This window comes from Caretta caretta, chromosome 7 (assembly GCF_965140235.1).
Source record: "Caretta caretta isolate rCarCar2 chromosome 7, rCarCar1.hap1, whole genome shotgun sequence".
NCBI lineage: Eukaryota > Metazoa > Chordata > Testudines > Cheloniidae > Caretta > Caretta caretta.
The window spans coordinates 30,452,522-30,475,453 of NC_134212.1; the positions used below are offsets into that span (position 1 = coordinate 30,452,522).

Genomic DNA, 22,932 nt, shown 5'->3' on the forward strand with positions numbered 1-22,932 from the left:
AGGGTCTTTCCACGTTCCAGCTCCACCTGAAGGGGGAGACCGAAAGTGGTGAGGCCCCCAGGGCTTCCTGAGTCTGCAGAGAGTTGGAATTAATCGCTCTGGGGGAGGGGCGCTGCCTTGAGTGTAACTGACACGGTGATGTTTCCTGAGTCTGCAAAGAGCCTGAGCGGATCCCTCCGAGAATGGGGAGCCGCCCGACCTGGAACTCCTCCCAGTGTCCCACTGATCCCAAAGGCCCCCCCAAACATAGGGCTTGATAGTCTCCCTTAACCCTATTTCCCACAATCTCCAACCTTCCTGCCTCAAACTTCTCCTCAGGCTCCCCCGACCCCTACTCCCAGGTCCAACCAGCCCCCCCAGAGCCTTATCTCCCCCCGTACAGCCCATGGTCCAAGTCTGCCCACCCGGGTCTGGCCCCTCCCACCCTGACTCCCACACCTCAAACTCCTCGGCGATCTTGGGCCCCTCCAGGAAGAGGCGGGTGTTGAGGCACTCGACGGGGCCAAAGGTGGCCGTGAACTCCTTGAACTCATCGAACACTTTGGGGTACATGGCGGCTGAGAGCACGTCCTCAGGGGTGATCTCCTCCTCCTGGTGCCGCATGCGCAGCTCCTTCTCCAGCTGCTGGAAGTCCAGGGCGGGCAGCGAGGCCCCCGGGCGTCCCTCAATGCGGGGCAGGTCCTTCAGCACCTGGGAGGGAGAGCATCAGGATTCCATGCCGGGGGGCTGGAGCAATGGGAGCCCAGGGAAGGGGATACCGCCCACTTCGTGGTCCCCATGGCTCACCTTGGAGTGAAAGGACTCAGGGAAGTCCCAGCAGAGGAACCTGATCTAGCCCTGCCTCCCACATGCCCGGGGTTCCCCTGCAGCCCCACCCCACCCATTGCCCAGCCCCACCTTGGAGCGGAAGGGCTCAGGGAAGCCCCCGTAGGGGATCCCAATGTAGCCCTGCAGAAACTCCACCACGGAGAGCGGGAAGGAGAGCTCGTCTGCCATGGCCTCCACCTCCTGCCGCGACAGGTTGTTCTGCACCATGAACTGCGCCAGGTCCCCCACGATCTTTGATGATGGCGTCACCTACATGGGCGGAGACGGGTCAGTGCAGGCAGGTCCCCGTCCTGGGGCTGGTCAGAAGTGGTGCCCCCTAGAGGGGACAAAACCCCATGTCCCATTCCCCACCGTCCCGAGCCAGCCAGGCCCCCTGGGCGGGATCAGAGCTGGCAGCTCTAGAGGACTGTGGAGGGCTCTGACCTTGATGAGATCCCCCAGCAGCTTGTTGGCTTCGACGAAGGCCTTCTTGACCTGCTTGAACTTGTTGCCCAGCCCCATGCTGTGGGCCTGGAAGTGCAGGTTGGTGTACTGGCCACCCGGGATCTCGTTCTCGTACACGTCGGCGTTGCCCGACTTCATGGTGGCTGTGCAGTCGAAGGCGGCGTAAAGGCCCCGCGCCATCTCCCAGTACTCGCTGTAGTCAAACACCTTCTCTATCTGGATGCCTGAGGCAGGGGAGAGGGAGGAGATGGGGCTCGTCCGGGCTGCAGGGGTTGGACTTGGCCCATCCTGGTGAGTGGGACAGAGGCGGGGCTCTGGGATGATCCACCACCCTGAGATCTTGGCTCCAGAGAGCATGGGGGCAGAGCTGGGTCATGCCTCCTCCTCGCTCTTTGTCCTAGCCCATCTCATGATGTTCTTAGACTGGATCGGGGCAGATGCCTTGTCTGACTCTGCACCCTCCCTGCTCTAAGCACTAGATCCCCTTCCCCTCCCAGAGCCAGGCGTTTAGCGCCCGGGGGCCCTGGCTCCTGCGGCTGGTACCTGTGTCCTGGCTGGTGCCCCGGGTGCAGGCCACCAAGGCGCCCATGCTGGGCTGCGAGGTCATGCCGGACATGGCGTCCACGGCCACGTCGACGATGTCAGCGCCGGCGGCGGTGCAGGCCAGCATGGAGGCCACACCCGCCCCAGAGGTGTCATGGGTGTGGATGTGGATGGGCACCTCGGGGAAGCGCTGGCGGAGCGCCCCAACCAGCAGCTCCGAGGCGCGCGGCTTCAGCAGCCCAGCCATGTCCTGCAAGGGAGAAGAGAGCTGAGCGTGGGGGGGCAGGAACAGGGGGAGGGTGGGGAGGGGTGAAAGGGTAGGGAGCAGGGAAGGTGCAGGGGGAACCAGCTGTGGGGGGGCAGAGACGAGGGCGGGGGCTGTGGGAGCGGAGGGGGAAGGCTGGGGCAGGAGGGGATGAGGAGGCAAGTATGACAGGGCGAGCGAGCTCTGGACACCCTCCCCAGTGCCATGATGCCCCCCAAAGGGTGGCATCTCAGTCCATGATGTCCTGAGCTATGGGTCCCCCCGGGCTCTGCTCCCCAGTGCTGCCAGTGCCCCCACCCGCAGCCCCCGGCTACCCCAGTCCTGGGCTCCCCTAGGTACCTTGATGCAGAGGATGTGCGTCCCAGCTTTCACCAGCTCCTCGGCCAGCTGGACATAGTATTCCAGTGTGTATTTGGTGCGGGTGGGGTCGGCCACGTCTCCCGTGTAGGAGATTGCGGCCTCCACCACCCCCCCGGCTTGCCCCGCTGCCTCCATCCCCAGCAGCATGTTGGGCAAGTAATTGAGGGAGTCGAAGACCCGGAAGATGTCCATGCCGTTCTCCTTTGCCACTTCACAGAACCTGGGGGACCAGGGTCACCTGGTGAGTCCTGGGGGAGAAGGATCCCCATGGGGACTGGGTGCCAGGCCCCCCCATGTAGAGTTATCCCTGCTGACCCACCCCTCAGGTCTGGCGTCAGGGTGAGTCAGCCAGGCGACTCTGGAATCCCACCCCCTTTCCTCACTCCCTCCCCTGGGGGGGTCTGAAGCCCTGACCCTCAATCCTACCCCACGGCTCTCTGCTGTCCCAGGCTTGAGCCCCCACCTGCCCAGCCCGGCTGATGCCCTGTCAGCCCACCCCGCCAGCTCACTTGAAGACGGAGTTGTCGGGGTAGTTGGTGTACCCCACGGCGTTGGCCCCCCGCAGCAGCATCTGGAAGGGGATGTTGGGGATGAGCTCACGGAGCTCCTGCAGCCGCTGCCATGGGCACTCATACAGGAAGCGCATGGCAACGTCAAACGTGGCACCTGGTGGGGTGGGGCAGAGAGGTGAGTACGTGTGACCTGCCTCCACCGGTGTTACCCACAAGTTCTTCCCTCAGCCCTGCCCCTCCCCCCAATCCCATAGTGGATGTTCCCTAGAGGGGAAAGGCCTGTGTCCCATTCCCCACCCCGCCGGGGCCAGCCAGCCCCCCACCCTGGGGCTGGATCAGAACCAGCGCCCCCTAGAGCGGAAAGGCCCCATGTCCTGCTCTTACCTCCCCAGTTCTCAATGCTGAAGAGGTTGTTGAAGTTGTGAGCCACGAAGGGCGAGATCTTCTTGAGGTCATGTGTGCGGACGCGGGTGGCCAGCAGGGACTGGTGAGCATCCCGGAAGGTCGTGTCCATGAGCAGCAGCCCACGGTGCTGCCGCACGGCCTTGGCAAAGCCCTGGGGACCCTCCCGGAGCAGGATATCTCGGAAGCCAGTAGGGGGGTCACCTGAAAAGCAGGGGGCGGATACCATTGCTGTAGGGTTGCAGAGAGACCCCTACACGGCTCCCTGCAGCCCCCCAGGGTGTCGTTACTTAGCCTGGAAGGAGTCACTTACACTCAGCGCTGCTGGTGCTAGGAGGCGCTGCGCTGCAAGGAGGGAGGTGGGGACACAATAGGGGGTGCTCTCCCTTACTCACAGTCAGTGGCTGACCCTAGCATGATGCTAGAGGACGCCAGGAGAGGGATCCCTGAATAAACAGCCCTTGCGCCCCACCCCAGAGGCGGCTGCATCTCAGTACTGGGCCAGGGATCCCTGTACATGACGTGCTCTGTGGGGCTGATGCCTGGTAAATCTTTTCTGACTGCAACTAGCCTGGAACCAGCTCCATGAAATGGGTTGGACAGCTGAGCCGTGGGCCTGAGGTTCCCAGCACGCGTGTGACCGATGCACAGGGCTGGCTTTAATTAGCCAGGATTGCAGCTACGTCGGGTTATTATCGCAGTTTATTTCTTTGTCAGCCGCTAATCCTCAGCCTGAACCAGGCATTAAGAGAATGAACAACGGTGGCTTACAGCTCATTAAGGTTCTCCCGAGCAGCCTGTTAAATCCGTTTTGAGCTGACAGACCCCTAAGTGCTCCCTCCCTGGGCCAGGGAGCAGGCTGGAGCAGAATACAGCACAGCTAATGATTTGCTGGGCAGCCTGGCAAATGGGGCAGGCAGCCACCGAACTGGGAGCGCTGACTCCCAGCCCTCCCCGCGCCAACCCACTAGAACCCACTGCCCTCCGAAGGGAAGAACAGGGCCCAGAAAGGCCCTGACTCCTGGGAGCGGGGAGCGGGGGAGGAAGTGGAGTCCAGCCACAAGGGCAGAAGGGAGGGCACGTGGCACAGGGAACCCAGGCATCCTGCCCCCCCCCCACTCCATCCATGGGGAAGGGAGTGGGAGGGGGCCATAGTGCGGGGGAGGGGCCCTGTGGGCAGCAGACCCAGCAGGTGGGAGGTGCCGGGGTGGGGGACAGGAGAGGAGGGAACTCACCCAAAGGCACAATGGGCACGACGGGATCAATGGGGGATGGGTGGGCCTTGACAGGGATGGGCGTGGTGGGGCCGTTGACCATCACGTGGCCTGGAGAGAGAATGTCAGAGTTAGACAGCACAGTGCATGGAACACGGCCTGGGCCAGGTATCCCGCCCCCGCCATACCGACTGGGGATCCCGACCCATGGCCCTTATGTTACAGAACCAGCTGGTGATCCCAGCCCTGAGCCTGACGCCGCAGTACGGGATGGACAACATACCCATGGCCCTGACCTGTGGTACTGGATGGGGACTCCGCCCCCTGGGGCTGATCCCACAGTACTGGACAGGCACCCCACAGATGGTCCCAACCCACAGTACCAGCTGAGGATTTTGCCTTCTGGGGGGCTCCTGCCTTCTGGGCCTACCCCACAGTACCAATTGGGGATCCTGCCCTGGGGCCAGATCTCATGGTACCAGCTGGAGAATCCCACCCATGGCTCTGACCTCACAGATCTGGCCCTGTGGTACCAGACAGGGACCCCATACCTTGGGCCTAACCCCACAGTACTGGAAAGGGACCCTGCTCGGGGTCCAACCCCATGGCCTTGGCTGGAGATCCCACCCATTGGCCTGAGTCTGTGGTCCCAGCTTGTGGCCTGTACCCAGATAATGTAGCAGCTTCTGGGCCCTGTTCTGGCCCGGGCGCAGATTGAAGAGCTCAGGGTTCTCGTCGATGAACTGTGTGTCCACCGTGCCCCGCAGGAACTGGTCATTGCTCAGCACATTCTGCAGGAAGGGGATGTTGGTCTGGGAACAAACAGTAACAGGCTATCAGCATGGCTCTGGCATCCCGTGGGTTTAATCCTGGAGGGGGGGAGGCCCCCCCCAAGAACCCAAGGCATTAACCCTTCCCCTCCTGGTCCCAGCAAGCCCTGACCCAGAGCTGGACGCCAGGATGGAGAAGATGAGACCTAGAGCTGTCTATGCTGGGGCTTTGGTTGGCGTAACTACCTTTCCCCGGGATGTGAATTTTGTCACCCCTCCCCTCACCGAGTTAGCTAGGTAGAGCTAAATTTTAGGTGCAGACCAGGCCTGAGGCTCCAAGAGGAAGGGAGTTGCCCTGATGGTTACTGACACAGGGATGCTGCCTGAGTCTGCAGGGAGCCTGAGCTGATTGCTCTGAGGTGGGGCAGCTGCCCCAGTGTTAGTGAGTCAGTGCCGCCTTCCTTCCCCAAGGGATTATGTCCTGGCCTGATGCCAGGGTGAGGTACACCAGGCAAGGCACTCCAGAGGAGAAGCAACGCCTTTGTAGCTGGTTATTAAAGCCTCTTCCTCTCTTTGAATCAAATACGTAAAAGGTTGTTACAAGAAGGAGGGGAAAAATTTGGTCTCCTTAACCCCTGAGGATAGGACAAGAGGCAGTGGGCTTAAATTGCAGCAAGGGCGGTGTAGGTTGGACATTAGGAAAACTTCCTGTCAGGATGGTTAAGCACTGGAATCAGTTGCCTAGGGAGCTTGGGGAATCTCCGTCACTGGGGATTTTTCAGAGCAGGCTGGACAAACACCTGTCAGGGGTGGTCTAGACAGGGGCGGCTCTACCAATTTTGCTGCCCCAAGCAGTCGCCGCCGAAGTGCCGCCGCGGTGGGAAGAGCAGCGGAGCTGCTGCCGAATTGCCGTCGCAGGACACGGGCTGCTGCCCCATTCTGATTGCCGCCCCAAGCACCTGCTTGGAAAGCTGGTGCCTGGAGCCGGCCCTGGACCTAGTTAATACTTAGTCCTGTCTTGAGTGCAGGGGCCTGGACTCGATGACCTTGCGAGGTCCCTTCCAGTCCTACGATTCTATGATTGAATTCAGTTCTCCCTGCTCCCAGCCAATCAGCTCTCATCGCGCTGCAAATACTGCTAACAAATCTAATGACAGATCGAGGCCCATCTCGTACAAGATGTGACAATGGTAGCATGGTCTGGTGGGTTAGCGCAGAGGGTGCGGAGAGTCAGGACTCCTGGGTTCTCTCCTCTGCTCTGGGAGGTGAGTGGTTAGAACTATGGGGAGGTGGAAAGAAGAGGCTGGGAACCAGGACTCCTGGTTCTATCCCTGGCCCTGGGAGAGGAGTGGCATCTAATGGTTAGATTGGGGTGGTGGTGGTGGAAGGCAGGATGCCTGGGTTCTAGTCGCAGCAGCACAGCTGTCCAGCTGCTTGTGTCCAAGGGGTGGGGAGGGGCAGCTACCAGGCTCATGCTTGTGCATTGCGGGGGAGAATGGGGACTGGCTGCTGGATGGGAAAGGCTGGAGTAAGCTGAGCCCCCCTGAGCGTTGTCAGAGCTGTCAAGAGGGATTAGACTCTGGGGAGCTGGACTGTGTCTCATGGGCTGGACGGAACAGCTGCTGCTTGGGGAAGGGCAGAGCACAGATGGGTAGTGGGGGTGCAATGGGGGATCTGGGAATTGCAGAGCGGGGGCGCAGGGGTCAGCAGCTACACTGGGATCTCCAGCCCCATAAACACTGGGGCAGGGCATGTTAGACTCCCCAGGAGCCTAGCCTTGAGTTCAAGGTGAACCCTCTTGCTCTCATAGGCACACAATCACAGCATAGGCTCAAAGAAGTAAAAGGTGCAGGACTGAATCTAGCCAGCAGAGGGCAGTGCCTCTCTCACACACCCCTTTACACAGAAGGGGAAACGGAGGGTCTATCCCCAGCTCTTGGAAGGGAGGGGAGGTCTAGTGGGTTAGTGCAGGGGATACTGTTAGCGAATGGGTTCAGGACACCTGGGTCTGGGTTCCCTGGCTCTGAGAGAGAAGTAGGGTCTAATGGTTGAGCGGGGGGTGGGGGTGGGAACCAGGACTCCTGGGTTCCATCCCCATCTCTGTTGCATGACCCTCAGCCCGCCTTGTCCCCTCTCTGCACCACCATATCCCACTCTGCCATGGCGACCCTGACCTGACCTACAAAAACCATGGTGAGCCCCCTGTGAGCAAACCCCTCCTCTCCCAACAACTCTGTTATTTAATGTGCTGCTGAGGTCCTGAAACAGCCCCCTCCGGCCACGGCCAGTGATCCTGGCGCCTGGCTCTGCATGCTGAGAAGCTAACGGGCTCCTGGTACCATGGCCAGGGGCAAGGCCTTCATCAGGGATAATTATCCTGCTGAGAACTGATCGCCCTCCTCAATGCCATCACCCAGGGATGGGGGGAAGGGCACTGCACCTGCCATCCTGTGCCCTCCTTTAAGTGCCCATATGCCAGCTCCTCTGCCTGCAGGGGCCGTGCCATGGCTGCAGAGATGCTGCGCTTTTCCTGTTCACTCCTGTGTTAAGGCCCAAATGATGATGTCGGCAGCTGGGCTCCCCCACGGCTGCCCACAGAGGGGCCTCTGCTCCTACCTTACCCACCACCTGATTCCCAGGAGACCGGTCTCCTGGGCTCTATTCCCAGCTCTGTCCCGACTCACTACATACCCGGCAGCCTTGCTGTAGTTTTTAAATGGGGAGATGGGAAAACCATGAACTCAAAAGAAACCCAAGGCAAAATAGCAGAGCTGGGAAGTTCTGACACATACACGGAGCAGGGCTGATTCTCTCCAGCAGAGGGCAGCAGAACAGCTAATCCACACTTCAAATAATGCCTGCTGCACTCTGAGCTGCTAGGAAGTAGGGATAGAAACCAGGAGTCCAAACTCCCAGCACCCCCCTAACCTGCTAGTGACCCCCCATTTCCCTCCTAGAGCAGGAGATAGACCCCAGGAGACCTGGATTCTCAGCCACTGCTCCCTCCCCTCCCCTCCCCTCCCAGAGACGGGGCTAGAACCTGGAACCTCCCCCTGCTCTAACCTCCAGACCTCATTCCCTTCTACGATTCTGGTTAATAACTTCCCTGGCCAGTCAGCTAAGGAGGTGCCAAACCCAGGACTCCTGGGTGAGATTCTGTATCCCACGGGCCGGGCTCGGCAAAGGTAATCATAGCCCTATATTAGCTTTATGGGTCCCTTCCCCAGAGCTCTTGGTGGGGGGTAGCAGGAGGCTGAGCCTCATGGAAGTTCAGGGGGGCACAGAGGGCTGAAGCTGGGTTTGAAGGGCAAAAGGGACCAAAGCATTGTTGGGAATGGGGGCTGTTTATACAGGGATCTCTCCCCATTGCTGGCCCTCCCAGCCAGCCTATCCCTCCGCCCTGGGACTGCATCATAGCCAGCACCCCTTTCAGGGGAAAGGCCCCATACCCCATTTCCTGACTTCCTCCCCCCTTACCCAGTCAGCCCCGCAGTGGGAGTGAAGTCTAAGCTAAGTTCCTTCCCACCCTCTACTCTTGCTGCATTTCCTCATTAATTAATTAATCAATCAGGGCGCTCAGCAGTTAATGAAGGAAGAACGTAAGCTAGGTGCAGGAAGAAGGGCCTTGGAGCAGGAGGCTCTTGGCTGAAGAAGGTTTCAGTGAGGGAGCTACACCCTCAGTTCCCACCTAATTCCTCACCCCATGGTAGGGCTGTCTCCTTCAATCAGGTCCCCAGAGCTCTAGGAGTGAATGTCCCTCAGCGATGGGGCTCTGAGCCCTTCCCTTGCGGATATTGACTACCAGCCCCCCCCCCAACTCGTAACAGCACTCTCCCCTCCCAGAGCTGGGGATGGAACCCAGGGGTCCTAGCTCCCAGCCCCCCAACCATTAGACTTAACTCGACTCCCCTCCCCTCCCAGAGCTGGGGATGGAGTCCAGGGGTCTTAGCTCCTTGCCCTGCAACCATTAGACTCGACTCGACTCCCCTCCCCTCCCAGAGTTGGGGCTAGAACCCAGGAATCCTAACTTTGAATCACTTCTGCTCTAACCACTAGATCCAACTCCTGTAAGTTTGAGCAAATTGCAATTCTGCTCAATAGGGGGCAGTGGTGTGTCCCCTCCCCCACAGTATCATCTTTAACCCAATCTTAAACCTCTTAAACAGAAACCCCCTCATCGCCCCCCCCCTGCTGTAATCCCCATCACACCCAGGCCTAACCTTGCCCCTGTTCGTTTAAGTGAACATCTGTTCAGCATCTGGCTGGGAGGAGAAAGACAGAGCCCCAGCTGGCATAAGCCAGCACTCACTGGGGGGGCTGGCAGAGAGTGCCTTCCCCTGCACAGCTCTGCCAATGCCCCTCAGTCCTGACCTGCAATGCCCTGCCCTGGACTCCCCCCCACACCCCGCTCTGCCAATGCCCCTCAATGCTGACCCCTCACCCCCTGCCATCCCAGCCCCAAGGTCTGCAGGGGGCATGTGTGAAGTTTGTCCATAGCACAGAACTGCTGGGCTCTCTGGTCCCCAGGACACAACAGGGACCCCTGGGCTCTGCAGCTCATAAACTCCAGACTTAGAAATGTGAATTGTGACAGGAGTCAGAAGCTACGAACCTGGAGGGAAAGCCCAGCTCCCTGTACTGGGGATCGAGGCGGCTGCAAACAGCCGGGTATTACAGGGTATTGGAAGGGGGTCAGTAAGGTCTAGTGGTTAGAGCGCAGCAGGGCTAGGAATCAGGATTCCATTGCCAGTTCTGAGGGGGGGGGGGTGTCTAGTAGTTAGAGTAGAAGGGGCTGGGAACCAGGACTCCTGGGTTCTGTTTTTGCGATTGGAAGTGTGATTCTGATTCCCTTTGTCCCTGCTCTAACCATTAGCCTCCACTCCCTATCTGCAGCTGGGACCAGGCATCAGCGCCCTCAGCCCCTCACCTGGCGAAAAGGGACCATGCACCACCATTCCCACCCGCCCAAGTCCAACTGACAACTTCCCCCACCCCATCCTGGTATATGGGGACCAGCACCAGCCTCCACTCCCCATCCCTCTCTTCCCCCAGCTCCAGCTGCCAGCCTTGCACCCCCCTCTCCCTTCTGACCCCCCTCCTGATGTACGGTGACCGTGCAACATCCCCTGCCCCCTCCCCAGTGAAAGGGGACCTTGCACCAGCCTCCCCTCCCCTTTAGCTACAGCTGCCAACCCCCTTCCCCGCCTCACCCCACTCTTGCCCTCCAGCTGCCACCTCCCCCATCCTGGTGTATGGGGCTCATGCATCAGCCAGCCCACCCCCACCTGCCCTATCCCACCAGCTCCCAGTCCCCTTTCTCCACCTGCTGATTTGATTCCCCCCCCCCCCCCCCGCATCCTGCTGGAAAAGAACCGTGCACCCCCCACCAAGCCTTGCCCCCCCCCGCACGGTGCAGAGGGACCATGCACGACCCCTCCCCCCCCGCCAGCCGGGAAGGGGCAGAGCTGGCGCCGTGCGGGGAGGGGAGGGGAGGGGAGGCCGGATCCTCCTCGCAGCCCTCCCATCCCCCACCCCGCGGCACAGCTCCGGCGCCCGGGCAGGGACCGGAGGGCGCGCGCGGTTCCCACCTCTCGCCGCCGTCTGCAGGGGGGGGGGGGGGGCGCTGGGGTTTGGGGCTCGGCGCCAGGAAGCGGCGGGTCGGGGTGCGGGGGTGGGGGGCAGCCGATGCCCCTTCGCCCCCAGCGGACCCGTGCGCCCCAGAACCGGCCCCAAGGCGGGTTTGGGGAGGGGATGGGCCCGGGGGCGCCCGGCCGCTGCGGGCGATAGAACCCGGGCGTGTGGCGAGTTTGGAATAGAACCCAGGAGTCCGGGAGACAGAGACGGGGTGGGGGTGGGGGTGTGCTGTCCCCTGCCTGGGACCGAGCTATAAAGGGATCGCACCCCTGAATACAACAGCGGATGGGACCCAGGCATCCGGGAGGCTGCGTCCCCACTGCCTGGAGCTGTCAGCGGACCATATTCACGAGGACCCCCCGAGGATAAAACCCAGGCGTCCGGAGGCTCAGTGCTGGGGGTGACCATCCCCCCTTCCCGGATGTATAACTTGATTAGACAGCACAGACTGAACCCACGTCCCGGTGGATAGAACCCAGGCGTCCGGCGAGTGCCCCCAGAGTGGATCTAGCCCGCGCCCGGTTACTGGATTGAAAACGGATTGGACCCCTCCCCCCGCCTTGCCGGGGGACAGAATCCAAGCGTCCGGGGAGCGGAGAGGGGGGCCTTAGGAAGTATATGTAACCCCCTGCCTGGAGCTATAACTGGATTGGACAAAACGGATTGCACCCCGGGTGGATAGAACCCAGGCGTCCGGGGGGCAGAGGGGGTGCCCCCCAGAGTGTACATGCCCGACCCCCCTCGGATATATAACCGGATTGGACAATATCGATTGCACCCGCCACGCCGCCGGCGGAGAGAACCCAGGCGTCCGGCGATGCTGGGGGGAGTCTGCGCTGGTGCTGCAGGGGGCTGCTAGCCGTGGAGGGCGCTCGGATCTGGCCGCACGCGCGTATCCCCGTTCATGCCACCGCAAGCCCGGCACAAGTTGAGCCGCGCCGCAGCGGAGAGGAGCCGCCAGGGGAGAGAGGGGCCTGCTGGCCCCCCGGGGCAGGGGGACGGCTGGGATGGGGGGCCCCTTTGGCCGGGGTGACTCCGGTCCCCGGGCGTGAGCAGCCCGCAAGGACGCGCGGAGGTGGCGTGGGGGGAATCGCAGTCCCGGGGATGAGCCAGGGCGCGGGTGGGGGGCCCGGAGACAGGAGACGTGGCCCCCCCTAGAGACAGAGCGCAAGGTAAAAGCATCGGCTGCTGTGCATGGGGCGGGGGGGGGGGAGGCGTCTGGGGAGGGGAAACTGGATCGGAGCTTGGGGAGGGCGTGTGGGGGCCTGAAACGGGGCTGTGGATCAGGGACGTGGGGGCCAGGAGGGGAGCTGAAAGGCCTGGAGGGGTGAGTGGCTGCGGGCTGGACCGGAGGAACCTGGAGGGGCTGCAGAGGGGCTGTGAGGGAGCAGGAGGGAAGCTAGGCGGAGGATAGGGGGTTGGATTGGGGCTGTGCAGGAGCTAGGCAGGAGCTGGGGGGCTGGACTGGGGCAGTAGGGGGAGCTAGGCAGGAGCTGGGGGCTGGAAGGGGCGATGAGGGAACAAGGCAGGAGCTGGGGGGGCTGAATGTTTCTCATTACCTGTCAAAGCACTGGTTGAAGGGCACCAGAGGGTGTGTGCAGGGGAGGGGAGGAACAGTAGAGATCCACTCCCAATCTCACCCCCCCCCCCCCGAAACAGGGGTGCTGCTGGCCCCTCTGGCTAAGGACAGAGCCTGTGGGTGGGCTGGGTACAGAGGGGAGGAGTTTCTGAGGGGGGTGGAAGGAAGCAGTTACCTGCCAACTTCCTGTCCCCCACCACAGGCCCCATCCCGGTCAGAGGCTGCCAGGGATGGGGGCAGCTGGTTGTAGTGACCCCACCCTTCCAAAGAACGACACCCCACCCACAGCAGAGCTGGCCACAGCTCCCCTCACCCACCAACAGGGGGCATCCTGCTGCCCACGCTGGTGCGGGAGGGGCAGTTTGGTGCAGAGCAGTGGTTGCCTGGGGGAGACATGGACAGACACATCACTCTCCCCCAATGGCAGGCACACACACCATTGAGCCCACACCTGCTCACTTGCATAAGCACACCCAGATAAGTGCGCAGATACGCAGAAGGGTGCACCTGGCAACACGTGCAGAGCCATGAGCACACACCAAAACCCCAGCTCCTCCACACCCACAGGACCCCCAGAAATAAATAGGCACAGACAGAGCAAGTGTCTCGCACCCTCCCTCTTTCCCAGAGCCAGGAATAGAACCCAGGCGTCCTGGTTGCCAGTGCCACCCTATGCCAACCCCCTAGACTCCATCTGAAAGCCTGCTCCCTGGGTATATTCTCCCAGCCAGGCCTCCGGTCATAGAATCATAGAATATAAGGGTTGGAAGGGACCCCAGAAGGTCATCTAGTCCAACCCCCTGCTCGAAGCAGGACCAATTCCCAGTTAAATCATCCCAGCCAGGGCTTTGTCAAGCCTGACCTTAAAAACCTCTAAGGAAGGAGATTCTACCACCTCCCTAGGTAACGCATTCCAGTGTTTCACCACCCTCTTAGTGAAAAAGTTTTTCCTAATATCCAACCGAAACCTCCCCCACTGCAACTTGAGACCATTACTCCTCGTTCTGTCATCTGCTACCACTGAGAACAGTCTAGATCCATCCTCTTGGGAACCCCCTTTCAGGTAGTTGAAAGCAGCTATCAAATCCCCCCTCATTCTTCTCTTCTGCAGGCTAAACAATCCCAGTTCCCCCAGCCTCTCCTCATAAGTCATGTGTTCCAGACCCCTAATCATTTTTGTTGCCCTTCGCTGGACTCTCTCCAATTTATCCACATCAGAGCGAGACACTTGCTCTGTCTGTGCCTATTGGGTCAGTCTTTGAGCCCTCTGACCTGGGAGCAGGTACAGCTCCCCACCCCTTATGTTTCTGCTGGCTCTGCCAGAACTTATGTACCATCAGGAGAGCAAAGAAGGCGACAACTGTGCCTCCCTTTGGAAGGACCATGAGGGATCTGGGGCAAATAGAATTGAGGAGTCCTGGCTCCCAGCCCTCCCTGCTCTAACCACTAGAACCTACTCCCCTCCCAGAGCTGGGAATAGTGTTTGGAGCACAATCAGGTGACGATTCGGGACTCTGGGTTCTATTCCCGGCTCTGCCACTGACCTTGGACAAGTCCCTTTGTTGCTCTGTGCCTCAGTTTCCCCTTAGCAAAATGGGGAGAGTAATTCTCACTCCTGCTTTGGGAATTACTCAGGGATCTGCTGGCCCAGCAAACTCTGGATTGACACCTGTGTGTGTTGATGCTTTGACACCAATAATTCTCTTCATGGGGGTGCCCCGTAGACACACTTTTGGGTCTCTTTGGCTACAGGTTTCCCCCTAAGCCCCAGTACAAACACTGCCAGAAATCTCTTCCCTGCCTTTCTTCAAATGCACTGGAAACAGGATTATGAATATGTTTATCCAGCCCTTCCCCCTGCAGCCTCCATGTTCCAGCCCAGGCCACAGACAAGAGCGAAATTGACTAGAAATGCAAAGAGAAACTGACTAGTCTCTTTCATTGTTGGGAGCTGAGTGAAATAGAGGACTCAGGAGTCCTGACTCCCAGCTTCCTGTTCTTAGCGCTACACCACACTCCCTCCCAGAGCTGGGGAGTGAACCCAGGAGTCCTGACCCCTAGTCCCCTCCTTTCTCAGCATCTGTGGTAGGAACTCCACTTTGATTATTTGAGGGATCTGTTTCTGGGGCATATGCAGGGGGCGCATGAGGGGCGTGTAGAGTTGGCATAAAGTGGGGGGATGGGAGGGGAGCTCAGGGAAAGGGGGAGGGGAGGGAAAATGGCTATTTCTGGTTTACCCAGTGGTTATCTGAAGCCCTGACATGATCCCTCTAAAAAGACAAGGTGGGTGAGGTAACGGCTTTTATTGTTGGGGAGAGAGAAGCTTTCAAGCTACACAGAGCTCTTCATGTCCCTCTACAGCAGCTCTGTGACTGTTCTCCCTGCACAGTGCTGTGTCCCAGACCCCCCCAGCCACAGTTAGCCAAGCAGCCTGGAGCAACTCCATCCATGCACCAGGGCTCTGGAGAAAGATGATCCTGCCTGACCCCCCCCCCCCCCCGTCCCACCAATTATATGCCCATGTCACTGGCGTTATCAGGGTGACCTGAATGCTGGCGCTTATTAAATCAATAACTTCCCTTGGCACTACCCTTCAGACAGAAAGGGATGTTGCACAGGAAATGGAGTGCTGGCGGGCTCCCAATCACCTCTGCGTTACCCCCCTACACCCCACTGCCCCTCCCAAACCTGGGATAGAACCCAGGAGTCCTGACTCCCCCTCCCGATCTAACCACTGTACGTAGAATGTAAGTTCTTTGGGCCATGGCCTGTCAGGACTCCTGGCTTCTATCCCCAGATCAGGGAGGAGAATAGTGTCTGTCTGGTGGCTAGAGATGGGTGGGTGGAATACTGGAAGCCAGGATTTCTGGCTCCCTTGAGGAGTAGCAGCCATATCTGCTGTCCAGAAAACCAGTTCATCCTCCTCAGCCCTCCTCTCTCTTCGCCCCTCCCAATTGCCTGGCTGTGCAGGGGCTGGGCGGGGGAGTAGCTCATGAAGCAGTGTGTCCAGTGGGGAGGATGCTGGGCTCTGGGACGGATGTAGGAACCAGATAGATCTTTAAAAATTCAGTGGCTGAACTATCAACCTGGCTGGTTCCCTGTCTGCGGCACTGGGCGGTGGTGGGGGCGGCAGGATTATGCGGGGGGAAAGGTGAGTTGCACAGAGAACACAGGCCAGAGGGACTGGGGAGGGACCCTGTCAGCGAGGGAAGGAGGTGGCGTGGGGAGCACAGGCTGGAGTGGGGAATCTGGGAGGGATCCAAGCCTGGGGGAGATGGCTGGCATGGGGAGTGCAGGCTAGAGGTGGGGAAGGGATCCCAGCAGTGGGGGAGACCCCCTCCACTCCCAGAACTCAGCGCTCCTGACTCCCAGCTCCTCCAGCTCTAAGACGCCAGACCTCACTCCCCTCTGAGCGCAGAGAACAGAACCATAGGGTTCTATAGGCCACAACAGAGACCACAGGCCCTGGATTAGTTCCTAAGCACTTTCTATGGTCCCAGCTCCTGGAGTCATGGGACTGTACTAGAACTGAAGCTTCCATTTCTCATCCTTGTGGTTGGGGAGAAAAGTTGGAAAACAAAACCCAGGTGTAGCTGTCCCAGCCATACCTGCCTGAGTCTGCAGATAGCCTGAGCCAATGGCTCCAAGACAGGGGAGCGGACCTGGGCATCTCAATCCCCACTGCTTTGGGGGTTATACCAGTTCCACCCAACCTAAGCAGCCATACCCCAGTTAGTAGGGGGCCTGCTGGCAACCCATCCTCTCTGTGCAGCTGTCACTATAAATGGGGCCAGGCCACACTGCACAGATGAGGCCACTGTTTGTGAAAGGAGCTACAGTGCAGGGTTGGGGGCCATAGGGGATGGGGCTGCAGTGCAGGGCGAGACCATGGTAGGTGGGGGTTGCGCTACAGACAGTGTTTGGAGCAGGATTACAGTGCAGGGGGTACAGCCCTGGTGAAGGGGAGTGGGTATGGTGTGGGGGTGGGGTTATACAGGAGGGGTGTGATCATGGTGTGGCAGGCAGGTATCTGATGCAGGGGTACCGCCCTGGTATCGAGCCATGACGCTGGGGCGTGGCTGTGGGATGGAGTTGGGGCTACAGTGCAGGGGTGTGGCTATGGCATGGAGGTGGGGCTCACATAGAGGGTGGGGCTATGGTATGAGGGCTGTAGCCCCATGCCCCAAGCTGCCTATACCCCCTAGACCACCTTTTCCCCATGTCCCTGCTCTTGGCTGACCTTCGCTCACTCCATTCTCTGATCCCCTCTCTCCTCTGCCTCCCAGGCACTGCCGACCCACCAACCATGGCTTGCCTGCTGCTGGTGCTGCTTCTGATGGCAGGGACCCTGGTGTCCTGGGCTGCCTCCTGCCCCTTCCACTGCGTGTGCCAGAATCTCTCCGAGTCACTAAGCACCCTGTGTGCCAACAAGGGCCTGCTCTTCATCCCAGCCAACATTGACCGGCGCACAGTGGAGCTGCGCCTGGCCGACAACTACATCCGCGTGCTGGAGCCCCAGGACTTCCTCAACATGAGCGGCCTGGTGGACTTGACCCTCTCCCGCAACACCATCGACAGCATCCGGCCCTTCGCCTTCGGTGACCTGGAGAGCCTGCGTTCCCTGCACCTGGACAGCAACCGGCTGACGGAGATCGGCGAGGAGGCCCTGCGCGGGATGCTCAACCTGCAGCACCTCATCCTCAACAACAACCAGCTGGTGAGCATCTCGGCTGCCGCCTTTGACGACTTCCTGCTGACGCTGGAGGACCTGGACCTGTCCTACAACAACTTGCGCCGCGTCCCCTGGGAGGGCATCCGAGGCATGCTCTGCCTGCACACCCTCAACCTGGACCACAACCTCATTGACTCCATCATGGAAGGCACGTTCTCCGAGCTCTACAAGCTGTCCCGCTTGGACATGACCTCCAACCGGTTGTACACCCTGCCCCCTGACCCGCTCTTTGCCCGCTCCCAGACAGGCGTCATCAGTCCCACCCCCTACACTGCCACCATCGTGCTGAGCTTCGGGGGCAACCCCCTACATTGCAACTGTGAGCTGCTGTGGCTGCGGCGGCTGGCACGGGAGGATGACATGGAGACGTGTGCCTCGCCGCCCCACGTGGCTGGCCGCTACTTCTGGTCAGTGCCCGAGGAGGAGTTCACCTGCGAGCCGCCCCTCATCACCCGTCACACGCACAAGCTGTGGGTGCTGGAGGGCCAGCGGGCCACCCTGAAGTGCCGTGCCATCGGGGACCCCGAGCCAGTGATCCACTGGGTGTCACCGGATGACAAGATCATCTCCAATTCCTCCCGGACCGTCTCCTTCCGCAATGGCACCTTAGATGTGCTGGTAACCACAGTCCAGGATGACGGCCCCTACACCTGCATCGCCATCAATGCAGCGGGTGAGTCCACAGCCCTGGTGGACCTCAAGATTATCCCTTTGCCCCATCAGGGCAATGGGAGCAGTGGCCCAGTGCCGCACCATGACCCGGGCTCCTCCGACATTGCCACCAAGACAGCGGCCAACACCACCGACTTGGGGGTGGGTGAGAGGAGTGTGGAGGTGTCCGATGTGACAGCTGACTCAGCCTTGGTGCACTGGGCTGTAGACAAGTCGGCCCCCACTGCCTGGATGTACCAGATCCAGTACAACTGCACCGTGGATGACACTCTGATCTACAGGTAGGGGGTGCCGCAGCAAGGATGAGATTGGGGGAGTGGGTGGGGATGGATGCCATGGCACAGGAGGCTCCGGGAAGAGAGACCATGCTTGGTCGTGCCCCAGCCACATCACTGGACCGCTGAGAGCCTTGAGTAGGGGTGTGTGGCTGCATTGCATTGCATTGCATTGCATTATTCTCCAGGGAAGGGGGTGTGCCTGGAACACACGGCACCACGGATTTTCTCTAACATGGGGAGTGGCCATAGTACACAGCATTATGGGTATTCTGCGGGAGGCATGGCTGGGCCACCCTGCATTATGGACACGCCTGTGTGAAGCTTATGGTTAGAGCAGCCCTGGGGTTGTTCTGACTACTCCGGGGAAGCAGAGAGAGGGCTTAGCTGTGAATTAGTCTCTCTGCTCATGTGGCACCCAGCTGCCAATCCTGCCCGGGTTCTGAGTCCTGTGTCCAAGCCCAGAGGCAGCTGGCAGGGACTCCTGTACGAACAGCTCCGTGCCCCAACCCAGAGGTGGCTGCATCTCAGTGCTGGGCGAGGGATCCTTGTATAAACAGCCCCCACGCCCCAACCCAGAGGAGTCTAAATCAGCACCAGGAGCTTGTTGGAGTGGCAGCGGCAAGTCCATCGGCAGCAGACGATGGGGGTCGGGGGGTGGAGAAGGCCATGCCATCCCAGTGGTTTAGGCTGAGACTATTAAAGTTCAGGCTAGAGATGCGAGTAGGGGCTAGACATGTGGGGGCGGGGGCAAGAAAAGGGCAGCAATGTCAGGGGTGGGTCTAGATGCAGGGAACCCGGGTTCAGAACTGCTGGGGGTGGGGAGTGTGGTCTAGTGGTTAGGGCAGGGGACTGGGAGCTAGGACTCCTGGGTTCTATCACAGCACCCCTCTCTGTGCCTCAGTTTCACCCTCCCTCTCATTGCCTATTTAGATAGTAAGCCCTTCCCCTATTTTGTACGTAGAGGTGACTCAATCCAGGTCTGAAAGCCCTTATAGTGGGAGGAGACTTTGGAGGGCAGAGGGCTTTTCAACCAGCCAACAAAGGCAGATCAAGACCCCATGGCTGGGAGCTGAAGCTTGACAAACTGAGGTTAGAAACGAGGCCACATTTGTAACAAGGAGGGGGATTAATGACTGGAATAGCTGACTCAGCGATGGGTGGATTCCCCAGCACCTGAAGGCTTTTCCAAAGCACCTACATGCCTTAGGAATTTAAGTCCCTGTTCAAAAGTGAGGTGGGGTCTGCACTCCAGAGGCAGTGTGGCCTGTTGGTTACAGCCCTGGACTTGGGACTCAGAACTCTTGTATTGTATTCCTGGCTTGGCCACTGACTGACCCTGGCCAATGACACCCCCCTGTGCCTCAGTTTCCCCATCTGTAAAATGGGGATAGGATACTGACCACCTTTGTAAAGTGTTTGAGCTCCAGGGATGAAAAGTGCTGGATAAGAACTAGGTGTTCTTATGAATGATTCTGGGGGGGCCACATCTTGAAACACCTTAAAGGGTCCTGAGTGTCAGTGGTAGGTACTGAGCAATGTTTGGAAACCTTTTTGGGAGTCTCAGTATGCACCCCCCAAATCACAAATCACTTGAGGCCTGTTGTTGAAGCTGTTTGGGTGAGGGCCCCTGACGCCCTTGCTTGGCCAGAAATGACAGAGCAGGAGAAAGAGCTGAATGCGTTGGTTGATTACAGGATGACTGTGAACCACTATGAAAACCAAAGCGATCCTAGGCTGGCTCGGGATTTCAGTTGAGGTAGGAAAGTATTAATGCTCCTGGCCGAGGCACTGGGAAGAGCTCAGCGGGAACACCGTGTGCAGTTCTGGTCACTCGTGTTCTAGAAAGATGAATCAAACTGGCCCGGTGCAGAGAAGGGCTCCCAGGCTGATCAGGGCAATGGGGAGCTGATCTTACGAGAGGAGACTGAGCGAGCTGGGCCTGTTTAGCCTGGCTGGGCGAAGGCTGAGAGGGGATCTGCTCTCTGAAAACACACCAGGGGGGTAACCCCAGGGAGGGAGAAGAGCTACTGAAGCTAAAGGACAGTGTTGGCACAAGGACAAATGGGGACAAACTGGCCAGGAATCAACTGAGACTGGAGCTGAGAAGATTTGTGACCAACAGCGAAGGGAGGGTCTGGAGCAGCCTCCCAGGAGTAGCAGTGGGGGGCAAACACCCCACTCATTTGAAGATGGGGCTGGATATGTTTCTGACTGAGATTCTATGCAGGGGTTGGGTTGGCTGCGATAGCAGAGACTGGACTCAGTGACCCAGGAGGCTTCTTCTAGTTCTGGGTGTTATGAGCAGCAGATCTGGGGCTGGATGCAGGCAAGGCTGGGAGATTCCCCAGCCTGGGGGGGTCAGCGGGGCTGCTCAGAATGGTTCTCTCCGCTCCCTAAAATCTCTCTCTTTCAGGATCATCCCGGCCAGCAGCCACCACTTCATGCTGAAGCACCTAGTCCCAGGCATGGACTACGATCTGTGTGTCCTGGCCATCTTCCATGACTCAGCCACCTCGCTGGCTGCCACGCGCCTGCTGGGCTGTGCCCAGTTCTCCACGGAGGAGGCGTACCCGGACTGCCACTCGCTCCACGCCCACTTCCTGGGGGGCACTCTGACGGTCATCGTGGGGGGCATTATCGTGGTGACCCTGCTGGTTTCCACCGTGGTCATGATGGTGAAGTATAAGATCTGTGGCAGCACCCACCCTGGCATGCCCAACGTCTCCAACACGTACTCACAGACCAATGGCGGGCAGCCAGGGGTGCCCAATGGGATGCTGCTGCAGCGGGGTCCTCAGCGGGAGCGGGGGCCGAAGGCGCAGCGCCGGAGGGCGAGGGGCAAGCCCACCCGGCAAGAGGCACCAGACCCCAGGACGGCAGAGGGGGTGGTGGCGGGCCAGCGTGACCAGCCAGACCTGGGGACCTCCAAGGCCAAGCGGAGCTGCTCATTGGACATGGGGGAGATCTCCACCAGTGCCTGCTATGGTTATGCCAAGCGGCTGAGCATCATGTGGACCAAGCGCAGCCAGTCAGTGCACGGGATGCTGGCCAGCTGCGCGGCTGAGGGGGCGGGCAAGGGGGGTGCTGCTTTCGCCAGCACGGAGGAGCTGGAGGAGAGCGTGGTATGACGCAGGCGGGTGGGAGCGCACCGCACTGGAGCAGCTGGCTGAACGCCGGGGATGGGACAGCTGAGCCAGGCGAGGAGTGCCTCTGAGCTGACACGGTGACACTCCATGGGATGTGGTGACATGGCAATGTGCAAACCACCCCGGTAACCACCTCTCTGAGCTGGTGACACTGCAGCCAACGTGGCAACCCCGATCCGACCCGGCGACACTTGAGCCAACGCGGTGACCCCTGATCTGACACCACCAGGCCAGGGACAGCACAACAGCCCCCCTCCGACACTGGATTTTCCCCAGGGAGAGTGCCCAGTTGGCCAGAGACAGAACCCTACATGGTTGGAGGTGGGTTTGGGTTTTGCCATCGGACCTGGTTTGACTTGACACCTGAGGCTGGGAATGTCTGGAAACCCCCGGCTCTTCCTGCTTGCGCCCCCACCTTGATGCACATGGTGTGAGACACACAGATTGGAAAAGGAGAGTTAGGGGGGAATTGGTGCTGGATCAGAGAAGGGGGGCCTGGACAGGCAATCAGTACCAGATCAGAGAGGGGGTGGGCTTGGATGGGGGATTGGTACTAGAATGGAGAAGGGGGGTCCTTTACAGGGAATGGGCCCCAGATCAGAGAGGGGGTGCCTGGACAAGATATAGGCTGTGGATGGGAGAGGGGCCCGGATGAGGGAAGGGCTCTGGATTGGAGAGGGGCCCGGATGGGGGATGGGCTCTGGATTGAAGAGGGGGATGGGCCCTGGATTGGAGAAGGACCTGGATGGGGAATGGGTCCTGGATTGGAGAGGGGCCAGGATGGGGGATGGGCTCTGGATTGGAGAGGGGGCCCGAAGGGGCATAAAGACTGGATCGCAGAGGGTGCACCTGGATGGGGAATTGGTACTGGGTTGGGGGGCTGGATGGGAAATCAGCGCCAGACTGGACGGGGAATTGGTACCAAGGATTTTATGTTTTGGTTTTGTTTTTAAAATCATTTGCCTAAATAAATAAATAAACCGGAGTCACTGAGAGTGATGGGTTTGTGAGCACTGGCCCTCTGCCCCACTCCAGAGGCTGCTGCATCTCTGCACCAGGTTGGGGAATCGCTGTATTAACAGCCTGCTGCAGCAGCTCTGCCTGTAACTAAGTGTAACTGATGCAGTGATGTGCCGGGAGCCTGAGCCCATGCCCTGAGAAGGGAGAGCTGCCCTGAGTGTGCGTGTAATGTGTTGTTGTGGGTCACCAACCCACACTGGGTGCCTGGCAAGGGCATGAGACTGTGGGAGCTGGAATGGGGGGAGGGGCTGTGGGGAGCTAGACTTTGAGAGCTGCAGCTCCAGACCTTGACATTTCTACACAACACGAATTGCCACGGCAACAACAGCCACATTAAAGAGCCTGTAGCCTTGAAAGTGAAAGATTTCCTGGGCGCCTCACAGCTGGGGATGGCAAGGTGAGAGCGTCTTGCTTCAGAAGAGATGCACCTTCCTAGAGAGATCATTAACTCCCCCCTCCCCCCTTTCTCGTGAGATCCCAAAGGTGCACGTTCACTCGGGACCATGCCCCTCCCCTCAGAGCGATCGGCGCAG

At 59.6% G+C, this 22,932-nt stretch overlaps 2 protein-coding genes across 12 annotated transcripts in view; one reads left to right on the forward strand and one right to left on the reverse strand.

Annotated features, from left to right (window-relative positions):
* The window catches only part of PC (pyruvate carboxylase), a 240,206-nt gene that overhangs the window by 2,510 nt on the left and 214,764 nt on the right, over positions 1 to 22,932 (reverse strand). For all 11 annotated transcript variants that reach the window (XM_075130375.1, XM_075130380.1, XM_075130382.1 and 8 more), the window contains 10 exons: positions 5,236 to 5,380; positions 4,590 to 4,679; positions 3,337 to 3,558; positions 2,950 to 3,106; positions 2,420 to 2,660; positions 1,816 to 2,065; positions 1,252 to 1,496; positions 898 to 1,077; positions 439 to 690; positions 1 to 26 (listed from right to left, as the gene is read on the reverse strand). The exon at positions 1 to 26 is cut by the window's left edge and continues 115 nt beyond it. In XM_075130375.1, coding sequence (XP_074986476.1) covers positions 1 to 26; positions 439 to 690; positions 898 to 1,077; positions 1,252 to 1,496; positions 1,816 to 2,065; positions 2,420 to 2,660; positions 2,950 to 3,106; positions 3,337 to 3,558; positions 4,590 to 4,679; positions 5,236 to 5,380 — 1,808 coding nt within the window. The remainder of the gene's footprint in view (positions 27 to 438; positions 691 to 897; positions 1,078 to 1,251; positions 1,497 to 1,815; positions 2,066 to 2,419; positions 2,661 to 2,949; positions 3,107 to 3,336; positions 3,559 to 4,589; positions 4,680 to 5,235; positions 5,381 to 22,932) is intronic.
* On the forward strand, positions 10,982 to 22,364 carry LRFN4 (leucine rich repeat and fibronectin type III domain containing 4). The gene is made up of 3 exons (XM_048859130.2): positions 10,982 to 12,144; positions 16,838 to 18,236; positions 20,647 to 22,364. Exons 2-3 carry the CDS (start codon positions 16,858 to 16,860, stop codon positions 21,359 to 21,361), a joined length of 2,094 nt encoding a protein of 697 aa, XP_048715087.2. The 5' UTR covers positions 10,982 to 12,144; positions 16,838 to 16,857; the 3' UTR covers positions 21,362 to 22,364.

What these genes read in the sequence shown, in the direction of transcription:
- LRFN4 (XM_048859130.2), top strand. Translation starts at nt 16,858, where the DNA reads ATGGCTTGCCTGCTGCTGGTGCTGCTTCTGATGGCAGGGACCCTGGTG. An exon ending in GATGACACTCTGATCTACAG is followed by an intron (nt 18,237 to 20,646) that starts GTAGGGGGTGCC and finishes TCTCTCTTTCAG; the next exon opens with GATCATCCCGGCCAGCAGCC.